The sequence below is a fragment of the Taurulus bubalis genome (assembly GCF_910589615.1).
Source record: "Taurulus bubalis genome assembly, chromosome: 1".
In the NCBI taxonomy this organism is placed as follows: Eukaryota; Metazoa; Chordata; class Actinopteri; order Perciformes; family Cottidae; genus Taurulus; species Taurulus bubalis.
In genome coordinates, this window is record NC_136589.1 from 32,920,550 (window position 1) to 32,933,688 (window position 13,139).

At 42.0% G+C, this 13,139-nt stretch overlaps 1 protein-coding gene across 1 annotated transcript; it reads right to left on the reverse strand.

Annotated features, from left to right (window-relative positions):
• Positions 1–1,974: 1,974 nt before the first annotated feature.
• LOC306753325 (zonadhesin) lies at positions 1,975–12,889 on the reverse strand (the record flags this gene model as incomplete). The annotated part of the gene is made up of 17 exons (XM_079237198.1): positions 1,975–2,117; positions 2,294–2,423; positions 3,615–3,776; positions 3,923–4,131; positions 5,329–5,413; positions 5,571–5,827; positions 6,240–6,377; positions 6,828–6,912; positions 7,037–7,293; positions 7,985–8,069; positions 8,168–8,298; positions 8,522–8,659; positions 10,341–10,623; positions 10,924–11,313; positions 11,408–11,604; positions 11,744–12,308; positions 12,707–12,889. The coding sequence occupies 17 exons, from the start codon at positions 12,887–12,889 to the stop codon at positions 1,975–1,977; spliced, it is 3,438 nt and encodes a 1,145-aa protein (XP_079093324.1).
• Positions 12,890–13,139: the final 250 nt, after the last annotated feature.

A 13,139-nucleotide genomic window follows, 5' to 3' on the forward strand; every position in this document is an offset into this window, starting at 1 on the left:
TCTAAGGGTCATTGTTGGTTCAGACCTTGATGCAGAGAATACAAAATTATAACTTTTTAGCTGAAAATAGATTTTCAGCTGTGACATAAATAATTCATATATATTTTTTAATGGTTTCAACAGAGATTCTAATAACCATCCTGTAGCGGTGGAGACTGGAAGCTGAAGTTGTGAGGCCATCTATTGGTGTAGATGTAGTACTGCTCGGGTATTAGTGACAAAACGGCGATCTGATAACGCATACCATTATTCTAACAATTGAGTATGTGTATATCCATGTATTAATTTGTTTTTACAAAGCTAGGGCAGCAATGTTTAGATCAAGCCCGATGTTGACTTGCAGATAAAATAATGATCCCAGTCCCTTTCACACAGTGAGGCATACAGCCTAATAACACATACTGGTATCAGAGCGGTACTCTGTATCGGATGATACCCAAAGCCGATGTATCACTATTGGGACAGAAAAAGTTGGATTGGTTTTGCAAGCACACAGGCACTGCTGTTTTTTGTGCAAGGTCCTACATAAATATACCTTGTAGATGATGTTGTGCTTACATCAACTGGTGTTATGCTACTGTTTGTAGTGCTGGGTGGTGATGTATGTAGGCTTTGGATGCTAAAGCTTTGCGAATATTTACAAGCATAGAGGGAGTACTGCTGTGTGCTGTAGTACTAGAGACTGCGAAGATGTTGTGCCTGTGGACTTGCAGACACAGCACATCTGTAAACAAGGTAGGGAACAGTCTGTCTCCAGGTTTGACAAAGGCTCCCAGCAGACTCTTCCAAATAATAATACTTGTTTATGAATTACAACTTTGTCTTAATTTTTATTTTTTGAAAAGGGATGTAATTTAACACATTTTCTCCACAGCAAGTCTTTTGTCACTGTAGTTTTTCTAATAATGGTCACTTAACCTCATCAAGACCTTACCAAATCGTTAGGATTCATACAACCTTTATTTAGATAAGAACATAATTAGTAATTTGCTATTGTTAGACCGCATGGGGGTAATGTTCACACTGGCGTCAGCACAACTAGCACTGATAAATGACCTCTCACCAACATGTAATATGAGGATGCTGTTTAATTGAATTGCTCAGAACCTAAACCGAGTCCACGTGTTCTCTGAAAACAAAATTAAGCACCATGGGAATATGACCTGATCCAGCAGGAGTTTTTTTTAATTCATTTTTAATTTACAGCGGAACTATTTGACTGTATGTCAAGAATGCAGTTGTAGCTACACATGAGACTGAAATGACTAGAATAATGGAAACACAAAAGTAACCACACTGTATGTTTATTAGAAAAATTAAGATTCAATACAAAACCTACAAATGCACATTCAAATACACAGTATGACCACAAGCAATATGTTGTATCATCATTTATTGCACGTTGAGTGTCTTTCCAACATTAAGGGATAGCGATAAATAATCCCATGTAGTCAATCATGAACATAATGTTTTATAAAGCATATGACACAAACAGTAGTCTGATATATTGTCGCAGAGTTTGATAATATCCTGAATAAGCAAAGATGGTTGAGATTTCCACTGAAAAAAAATTGGACTTGAAAGATTCTTCTTTCTGACTGATGTGACTGCAGTATGGAACGTTAGTTACATATTGTAACTATAGATTCTATGGCTATAGGCTATAGGCGTAGCCCTCTAAGAGCTTTCACTATAAAAACAGTTGAAAAGTTTCCATTGTCCTGTATTTATTGTCCTTAAGAGCTGGCGGTAAAGAAAGCTGGACATCATTGCCACTGGTCATGTAAATGTTAAGTTGTGGTTAGGCTTAGGCAGCTTAGGTTTGGGAGAGGAAATGTTGTCAAATTAAAAGATTCAATCAGCATGAACTCTGCCTGACATCTTGTTAACTGCTAAAGTGATGTTCATGCTTGTGGTTAGAGCCTACACGGGGTATTGTTATGTGCCATGTCTCATCCTTACATCATCTGATATTCACACTCTCCAGCTCTCTCCAAACTCTTCGAGGCGTCTGGCCCTGGTACCATCTGGCTTCATCCAGTCATTCCCTCTGTGGCCGTCAAAGTTCCCACACAGACCCCCCACCTTCCTTTTATATAAGTGTGGTAGAATGATCTCTGTGGAAACAACATTAACAATACACTGTTACTTAATTCAGGGTATAACTCTCTCCTCGAGAAAATAACCCATTTGTTGACATGGGATGGAATGATAAATTGACATTTGTTGATGAATCCTACAAATCCCAGGACAACAGTGAATTATGTTGTTTAATGCGGTGAAAATGTATTACCTGCTCTGCTGCGACCATCAAACTCCACTGAGAGGCCAAAGTCAGTCTCCAGGTAGATGCGAGAGGAATGCTCCCAGATGGTAAGACCAGCAGTCGGTGATGCGGGAGTATTGGTTTCCCTTCCATCCACCTGGAGAGAGACAGAAGGGGGTATGTGTCAATGAAATTGATCATACAACAACTGTCAAACCTTCGTCAAACTTGTGGTTATTATTAACTTACATTGTACTTAACTTTGCTATTATTGTCAAATATATTATGAGGAGCATTAAGGCCAGCCTTAATTCAGAATTGTATGAAACATAAAACAAATATAAGTCATAGCAATTAAAAAAAATGTTGCTGCGTGAATATGCTAAAGCTGCATGCTTGGTAAAGAGTACCAGTGTTCTTCTGCTATTGAATTCAATATATTGTGTGCAGGATTTACATGGCTCAGACTGCATCTGACTCCTGAGACAAATCTGTCAATATTGCTTTTTTACTTGCGCTCTTTTTTGTTTCCTTGCTCTCATACACACACACCCCCACACACACACACACACACACACACACACACACACACACACACACACACACACACACACACACACACACACACAAACATGTGTGAAGTGCCAATAGGGAAATAACATATGACGGAGCATAATTTAGCACACATCCTCCGCCTCACTGCTGTCGTAACACCTCACAGAAAAAATGTAAAGGAGCTGGTTATTTCCCTCAGTGCTTTCACAAATGTCTGTGGGAGGGCAAAATATGAGGATGTTTTATCCCTTGAACAAAATAGTATGTCAGCTGAAAAGGAGCCTCAGGAAAATGAGATACTTACGATCAGCCTCCGATTTTTCTTGAATACCACAGTGTGACCATACACTCTGATCTTAAGCTCTTGTAGTCTATAGTGTTCCTTATGCTCTTCTTCACTGTCGTGATGATGTTTGCGAGCATCATCATCATCATCATCATCATCATTATCATCATCATCATCATCATCATCATCATCTTCATCGCCTTCATCCCCCATACTGTGGCTGTGGTGTTCTTCACTACTGTCACCATGATGCTGGCTGTCATCGTCATCATTGATGCCCTCGATGTAAACTTGTGGAAGGTAATTTGGCAAGTTGTTGGTCCGGACCAGCACATATGAGTGCCTACCGTTAAACTCATGCTTCATTTTATCAAATGTTCTGTACTCAGGGTCTCCCCTGATAGTGCACTCGCTGAAGTCTGTGGAGCAACAAGTGTAGCAATTCATAAAGGAGTGAACACAATATAACATGGTTTAGATACATCAGAGTCAAATGTTGACATTTACAGCACCTGTAGACTGGCAGAAATAATTTCCCTCCACATTTTGAAGGCAGACAGCATTTCCATCGCACTCATCTTTGTCATCGCAGTCAATCTTGCCCACGCCATGGTCTTTCTCACATTCACATTTCTGACTGCAGTGATTGGTGTACCACACTTCATTGAACTGAGAGAGAGAGAGAGAAAGAGAGAGAGAGAGAGAGAGAGAGAGAGAGAGAGAGAGAGAGAGTCATCATACTGCGAGGACATCAATGTCCACATTTTGGCAATAATGATCAGACCTTCAGAAAGTAGAGCCATTTTGACACTCACGTGATGTCCTGTGCCATTCCTGTCCACACATCCACATTGTTGGATAGGTACACAAGCCCTTGATTTATACACAAAGCCTTCATCACATACACACCCCTGCTCACAACTACCCAAGTCACTGCAGCCTGGCTGGCCATTCAGTTGTTTACAGGTTGGACTGCATGGAAGGACACAAGTGGTGTAATGACTCTTCTCTGGGCAAGAGGGTGCTAGAGAGACAGAGTGGTAGTACAGAGTATAATTATTCATACATTTATTGTGTCTTACCTCAGGGGTGAGCTTTGCCACTGGAATCTAACATATGAGGTGGAAAGTACACTATAGGAAACACAGTCCATGTTTTATAAAGAGAAATAAGAACATCTAACTTACTTGGTGAGTGTGAAGTTGTAGGTTGTGTTTTAGCTGTAGTAGTAGGCTGAGGTCTGTCTGTTGTTGAATGTGGTTTAATGGTTGTTGAAGGTTGTGGTCCAGCTGTTGTTGCGGGCTGTGGTGAAGCTGTGGTGGGTTGGTGTTTAACTGTGGTTGGAGGTTGTGGTTGAGCTGTGGTTGGTGGTTGTGGTTGAGCTGTGGTTGGTGGTTGTGGATTAACTGTGGTTTGTGGCTCTGGCTGAATTTCAGTTGAAGGTTGTGGTCCAACCGTTGTTGGTGGTTGTGATCCAGCTGTAGTTTCATGGCTTCCTGTAGTTGGGGGTTCATTAGATATAGCTGTTTGTTCTGGTCTTGCTGTTGTTTGAGGTTTTTCTGTAAATTCGGGTTCTGGTTGCTCTGGAGATGCAACTCCTGAGTGTGCTGTTGTTGGTGGGTCGGGTCTGGCTGTGGCTTGGGGTCCATTAGTAGATGTAGCTGGTTGCTCTGGTCTTGCTGTCATTTCAGGTTCTGGTTGCTCTGGATTTTCAACTCCTGGATGCACTGTTGTTGGTGGGTCAGGTCTGGCTGTGGTTTGGGGTCCATTAGTAGATGCAGCTGGTTGCTCTGTTCTTGCTGTTGTTTGAGGTTTTTTTGTAAATTCAGGTTCTGGTTGTTCTGGTGTTGCAACTCCTGGGTGCGCTGTTGTTGGTGGCGAAGTTGTAGCTGTGGATTGGGGTCCAGTTGTGATTGTTGTTCTTGGTGTTGAGGTTATTGGTTTCGGCGGTCTTGTTGTTGGGAGATCAGGATTTGTTGTTGTTGTTGTAAAGGTAGTTGTTGGTGTTGGCTGTGGTTTTAATGAAGTTGAGGTTTGTGTAGCAGTTGAGGTGTTTGGAGGAGGAAACTCTGGACCCACTGTTGCAACTAGATTGAAGGTTGTGAGAACAGGGACTGTTGGTTTAGCAAGGTCTGTGACTACATTTCAAGATCAAGTCAGTCATATTTTCTGTTTTGATATGTGTGAACTAAATTGAATGTCAGTAGGAGGACAGAGTTACCTGTGCAATGCCCATGATGAAGTGATACATCATCTATGGCAACATCGGACTGATCGTTGGAACCTCTTCGGCCCTCAAATATGATCTAAAATAAAGTACACGTGTTACTAAAGCTCAGCATACCTGTTATAGTATACTGATTCATTAAATCCAATTAAACTAATTTACTATTGCAGGTCACACTAATCATGTTTTGCTCTGCAAGTTTTATAACATTACACATGTTAGAAGAAACATTTCACCTGGAAAGCTCCAGTTGTTGTCAAGTCCACCTGAGCCAGTTGCCACATATTTTCTTGGTCATTTCTCTTCCACCAAACAGCGTTTGCCTTTCTCTCCTGGAACAAGTAGACATGGAGGCCCAATGTATCGGCTGAACCGTACATATGGTACCAGAACTGCAGACACTGAGGTCCAGAGTCAGAACACTCAGAGCTGATGAGACGAGCTGTGTCTCCATGTGACGCGCTGTTGCCTTCGATGTAAAGATAGTATCCATCTGGTTAAGGACATAAGATGTAAGTAAGTTAAAGTAATGTACAGCATTTTAAAAGTTATCTTAGATAATGTTATACAAGGTTTCCGCCAGTGTATTACAACCCTGGTACCTCATGACAGTGTCAGCTTGGGCTGACCTTTTAAGGTGGACCAGCATTTGCATTTTTGTGACATTTAGTCACTCCTCCGAGAAAAACTATTATGGTGGAAACCCTTTTCTAAGTTCAAGGCATGTCAGGTTGCAGCTGAAACCAGTTGCTAAATGTTGACAATGCAAATGTCTTTATAACATGAAAAGACAAATAATGACTTAATTCATTAAATACAATACATCAGGTCAGGTAGTCTGCCATTCTGGTTTGACAAGTAAGAACTACAACAACCACAATCCTATGTATTGTGTCTTTAATTACCTCCTGTGGTGTGATCTGAAGAAGGCCCAGTCATCAAAGTAGGAGTGGAGCCACTATACCTTGTCCAGTCAAAAACATCAGTGAGAAGTTGATTCCACTGACATAGATCTTGTTCAAAATTGCAGTTGAGTTGGCATACTGGGAACACAAGTCAGACATTAGATTACTGGAAATCACCAAAAAACTGAATGCAGAAAAAATGAACTATGGAGGTCAAAAAGTGCTTATGTGGAATTAGCACTGTACCTGAGTGTGGTGGTGGTCTATTATCTGGATCTTCAGTAACATTTCCCCCATTAATGAAGTTTGTTTGCGCTTCCACTGTTGGAGGCATGGTGATATTTGCTGCAAGGGACTGAGCTGTAATAGGGAGCTGAGCAGTAACATTGACCACAGAAGGCTCTGCAGTGGTTGGCATTGGGACAATTGGAAGAGTTGTGTTTCCATCAGTTTTAGGAGGACTTGTCACAACACCACTCACATCTGCAACAGTTCAAAAAAGGTTAATACCTGCACATATTTGAAATATAATCAAGCTACACAGCCTTAAGATAATTAACATGTTGTTTTAGGGTTAGTGGTACTTACCAGAGCATTGGCCAATGTAAAGCTTTACATCATCTATTGCCACATCGGACTCTTCGTTGGAGCCTCTACGCCCTTCAAAGATGATCTTAAGTTAGGGGCAAACATATTTGTTAAGAACTCTCTTATAGTTAATATTTTACCATTTCAACATAATTGACTGACAATCTTTAAATCATCTAATCATCAGTGCCTGGTTGAAGGTGTCTAACCTGGAAAGCCCCAATGGTTGTGATGTCCACCTGAGCCAGTTGCCAGATATTTCCTTGGTCATTTCTCTTCCACCAAACAGCATCGGCTAATCTGTTCTGGAGCAGGTAAACATGGAGGCCCATTGTATCTGCTGAGCCGTACATATGGTACCAGAACTGCAGACACTTGGGACCAGAGGCAGAACACTCAGAGCTGATGAGACGAGCTGTGTCTCCATGGGTCACATTGCTGGCCTCAATGTAAAGATAGTGACCATCTAGAAAACAGGGATGAAATGATACAAATTGTCGATATACTTTACATTGTGAGACAGCATTACTTTACCGCTGTAAATGATCTGTCACCATTTAGAATATTACATAGAGAAAGAGTATTACCACCAGTGTGGCCAGCAGATGGCCCAGTCATCAGGGTTGGGGTGGAACCACTTTTCCATGTCCAGTCAAAAGCATCTGTCACCATCTGATTCCAGCTACAAAGGTTGCTGTCAAAGCTACAGTCTATATTGCAGACTACAAGGGAAACATTTGCAGTAAAAATTAACAATAACTAAACTTTGAGGCCGTTATGCAACTTCCTAAAAATGTGGACAATCTTTAACCACAATTACCATTCAAAATTATTCATTACCATTAGTCACTGAACATTAATGTTAATCTGTAACCACACTTCAGCTTTCTGATGGAGAAACAAGTGGCTCATAAAATATAGCTTCCTGTGCACTTACTCTGGAGCGAGGGGAGGACTTCCACAGTTGTGAAAAGAGGCTCAGTTCCACTAATCAGGCCAGGGAAACTACCTAAAGGACGACATTATTAATGCAGTTTAAACCATGAGATATCTGTTATAGTCATAATTTATTGATTTATTTGCGCCAATGGATTATATTATAGCATCAGTGAAATTTAGAATGTTTTGTTCTCCATTTTAGATAAAGGTGAATGTACCGGAGCATGAGCCAAAGTGGATGGAAATGTCATCAATGGCCACATCTGATAGAGCACTAGAGCCTCGAATTCCCTCAACTATGATCTGAAAGAGTTAGTAGTAAAGTATAATGTTTCATTGTATAGAATAATATCATCTTTTAGGTTCATATATGATGTATCTTTATATAGTGACAGACTTACTTGGAATGGACCAGACACTCTAATGTCAACAATTCCTGGATGCCATTCGGGTCCCTGGTTGTTCATCATGACCCAGAGCTTGGTAACTTTATTGTCTTTGAGAAGGTAGATATTGAGGGCCATGGCTGTGGCTGAACCATACATATGGTACCAGAAGTGCAGGCAGAGTGGGCCATTAAAATGGCACATTGAGCTCCACAAACGAGCTGAATCTCCATGGGTTGCACTATTTCCATCAATATACATGTAGAAACCAGCTAGAGAAAGTTGAAAAATAGCACATTAAACATGAATGATGAAATGCCAATGCAACAACACAACATATGTGATAGTTTGGCCCGACATTGGGTTTACCTCCAGTGGTGTGGTCTTGGTTTGGTCCAGTTAAGCTTGATGGGGTGGGTCCTGAATGTCTTTTCCAATCAAAACTGTCCTGTACGATTTGCTCCCACCCACACAGATTGTTTTCAAAGTCACAGTTTATGGGACAGACTATGGGAAATCACATAAACACAATAGAAATGATAGGTATTATGAGCTGTATTATGCCACTGACAAAACAAACCACACAGATAAACCTTTTCCAACCCTGAATGCCCTTACGAGTCTGATTTGTTGTTGGAGAGGTAGACGTTGGATGTGTTGGAAGAGTTGTAGTGGTTTGGGGGTCAGCTGAAATGGGGACAACGACAAAACAAAAAGCCAAACAAACAAACAAAAAAAAAAGAAAAAGGAAATGAGTTCACCACCTTAGCCTTTTTGGCACCCGAGGATATTTTTTCAGATAGGCAACCCTATCAGATAACCATGTACGTTCTATAACTTTGCTTATATCTGGGGACAAAACCGACAAAAATAACTTTGACCGATTAATGCTTTCCGTTAAACAAGAAATATATAAAAGAAAGGCTGAGCAAAGAAAATTAGCATCCCTACTACAAATCACAGAAACAGAAATATGATTGTTTCAGGCCGGGCTCTAGCCAGTTGCCTAGTTTGTTGATGCAATGGGCATAGGTCATAATCCAAACAATGAAAAACAGCAGCTACAGTTGCAGCAATTGATCATCAGCCAATTGAAACAGTTTTCAGCTGATTCGCATGATAGTTTGATGTTAGCACAGAACGGCGCAGAGTAATGTCACAGTCACACACACCCACACAAGATGTCGTCGGTGTGGAAGTTCTTCAGTGTGAGTGAAGAAGACATTACGCTTAAAATGATTTAGCTAAATTATAACGCCATCAAGAGTACTCTTTGGTGAGAAACTTGATGTTTTCACAGCAATATAAAATAGATGTTATGACCTTATAGTGCCAAAAGATCGGTTAATAAAACTGCACAGTCATATCATCCTCATGTCTGACTCAAACACTCACCACATGCTGTGTTTGTCTGCCAGTGGGGCAGCTCCACTCCTGCAACCTGGCATGCTGCTGCATAGGACTTGAGAGATTCACATAGGGTGTGTTGGTCACCACTGGTGGCGCAGTAGTCATATACACAACTATTGAGGAAGATGTTTGGGTGAATGAGTTCATGGCAGGGTTTGAAAGCGTCGCCCAGTAGGGTGTAACACTCATTGTAGGCCTCATTCTCCTCATCATAATCACATAATCTGGGATCATTTGGATGGGAAATACACCTGGAGGAAAATGTTTAGACAATTGAATAAACATCCAGGCATTTGCATGTATTGTTCCACTTCAGAATAAGACAGAATAAGGCTTAATAATGTCTAGTAATTCATGCATTAATGCAAAGTAATTATTTAATGATCAACTGGTTTTAATGCATGAATGAAAATAAATGTTTTGTTTACCAGGTTGTGCTAAATGCTGTCATCAGAATGCTAACATACGCACAATGATAATGCTAACATGCTGATGTTTAACAGGTACAATGTTTTCCATGATCGACCTCTTAGTTTAGTGTGTTGCAGTAGCATGCCATAATTAGCTAATTAGCACTAAACACAAAGAACACCTGCAGCTGATGGGAAGATATGTTAGTGTGGCAAACAAACTACATTATTTTGTCACCTACTATTGAAATAGAATATACTGTATAGTTTTTTTTTCCTGTCAGAGGTATTGGAATGTCCTAACAATTGTTTAATTTGTACAACATGTGCAGCTACGCTTTATAGTAGAATAGCTTACTCATTATTGCCTGGCACCTTCCAGCTGTCACCAAACTCAAATGGCCCAGTCGCATTTTGGCCTCCTGGTGTTACAAAGTCATCGTCCTGCCGTTCAGAGTAGGTGCCACACAGTCCACATAGTTCATACTTGTAGCGCTCATCCACCTGCAGGAAGAGTCTGTTCCGTGCATCTATTGTCATTCTGAGGCCAAAGGTTGTTTCCAAGACAATATAAGTGTTTTTCAGGTCGACCCATACTGAGCCATATATTCCATAGGTGGAATAGGGGAGTTGGACAGCGCTGTTATTCACCTAAAAAGAGGCCAATCCCAGATGACAAACAAGTTACTACCCCAATGACTCAACACAAAGTATTAACTGACCCCTATAAACGCGAGTGTCCTGATACTGAAGTCATTAGCCACAGTCATTAATTAATTACGGTAGATAATACAGAACGATAACACTCCCAAATCCAATAAACAGGCCACTTTCAGGTGACTAATTTGTATGAACTGGAACACGTTTGCACAACAGCCTCTGATTCTCATGCTATAAAAGAGTTGGGGTGGTTTGATACGTAGTGTAACTGCAAGGAGTGTTCATGCTTACATAGACCTCTCCACTCTGATTCAGGGTGAGGTATAGATCCTCAACCTGAAGAGTCACAGCTTCAAGTTTGGATCGGGTGAAGTTCTGAAGGGCGGGGTGCTTGTTGTGTCCAATCACAGTGAACTGGACTGAGGTTTCTTCTCCGCAGGTGGTAGTCAGCGTGTAACTGCAGCCCCCTTGAAAGTCATATGCCATGCCATCAAAGGTGATATAGTGTGGATCACCATACACGCTGCAGGTGGTGGGTTTGAAAGGGAAGCAGCCTTTCACTCCATCCTTGACCTTGCACACCTCCTTGTCTGCACATTGCATTGTGATGCATTGCATGTCATTACTACCCATGCACTGACACATTTGCTCACACTCTCCCTCCGAGAATGTTGCTCCTTTCTGCACACAAAAGGGAGTTTTGTGAATACATTCTAGCACTATGGAAGTGAAGAGGCAGGCATGAATGTGTTATCTGCTCATCTAACTCACTTACCTCATAGTGCTTTCCATTATACCAGCACCCACAGTCCTCTGCTGGAACACACTGTCCCCCACTGAGCTTGAGGCCAGAGTCACACTCACATCTTTCCTCACAGCTTCCACAGGAGCCAACTATATCCAGACTGGAGCATACCTCGGGACAGCCATCGGCACATGAGTTATAGTGGCTGTTCTCACCACACTGTAGGGCTGAGAGGAGTGCAAGAGAAGAGTGGAAATATCAGAGGGCATGAACTTACCTGTAATTGTATTATTACATTCATTTGTTTCCCATATTTTAATAATATGGGGTAAATAAATGAAAGTAGGAAGCAATAAAGCTACATACGGCAGACTGTAGAGTTCCTCCATATGGGTATAGAGACTCCAGCCTCCTGGCAGATATCAGCATACACCTGCAATGCCTCACATAGGACCACTGGGTCCCCATGTGAGGAGCACATGTCAACCACACAGCCCCTGAAGTAGCTCTCTGCCCCCAGAACTGATAGGCAGTCAGCAAAGGGCCCGGTGCTAGAGAGGAGGCCTCCACAGTTCAGCTCACTGGAATAGTCAGCCATGTCCTGTGGGTCACACTGATGAGGTACTAGAATGGTTTCACAGGAGGAGGTGGCTTGCCCAGACTGCCAGCTCTTAGCCAAAGCTGTAGCATCTTGGGCAATTGTTCCATCGGGCTTTCTGAAGTCGTCTTTTCTGGCGTGGTTATAGTTTCCGCACAAGCCACAGACTTTATCAGAGTAAGTGGACGGCAGGGTGACATGGACAGCACCAGCGTTGTCGTATGAGACCGAAAGACCAAAACTGGATCCCAGTTCAACAGCAGCGGGGTTGCTCTTGATGTTGATAGTGTCATTGCCGAGTTTCAGTGGAAGCTTCTTCCAGACCCCATTAACCTGAAGAACAATATCAGTTTTAGACATCCTTATCAGCTGTCATCAGCAATATAGACTTACAGTATATGACCGTTTGTACAAAAAACAGCTTTCTAGAGATAAATATATCTTTGGGAATTGATAAGGCAGATAAGTCCAGGACATTATGCCACTTAACTCTGCACTTTACAATAAACTCAGTTTATCAGTAGAATGGGCTGCAGATGCAGGAACTCCTCACTCATTGCATCATAAAGGCAAGGTGCCACAAAACTGAATTTGTACAGACAGTACTTTAGTAATGATGACTGAAGAGAGCATGATATTTTAGCTTTTGAGGAGAATTCATATCATGCATCAGCAATGGAGTACAGTTTTTGTGCCTTGCTAAATTTCTATGCCCTTTTAGAGTGACTCACCACAATCCGGTGTGTCTGCCTTTTCAGCAGGGACACTCTGAAGTTCCCCATTTCCACAACGACCTGCTGAACAGTCGGCAGAGATGAGTTCCAGTTCTGCTCATTGACCACTTCCACACTGAACATGGGCATGGCCTCAGAGGGTGAGCAGGTTTTAGCCAGCGTGTAGATGCAGGGCGCCATGAAGCGGAACACCTCTCCATCAAAAGTGCTGCAGTCTGTGTGACTGTGTATAGTGCAAGTCCCAGAGGCGGAAATCCCACTGGATCTTCCTATTTGAGGACCGCAGATTTGGCCCTTAGGGCACTGAGAGGGAAAGCAAGAGAGCTGGCCACCAGGACAGAGGCAGCGGGTGGACTGATCTGTCCAGAACTCTGTGTGAGATTCACACTGGGGTCCTGTGGGGAATGTGACCGAGCAAACAATCACTTCA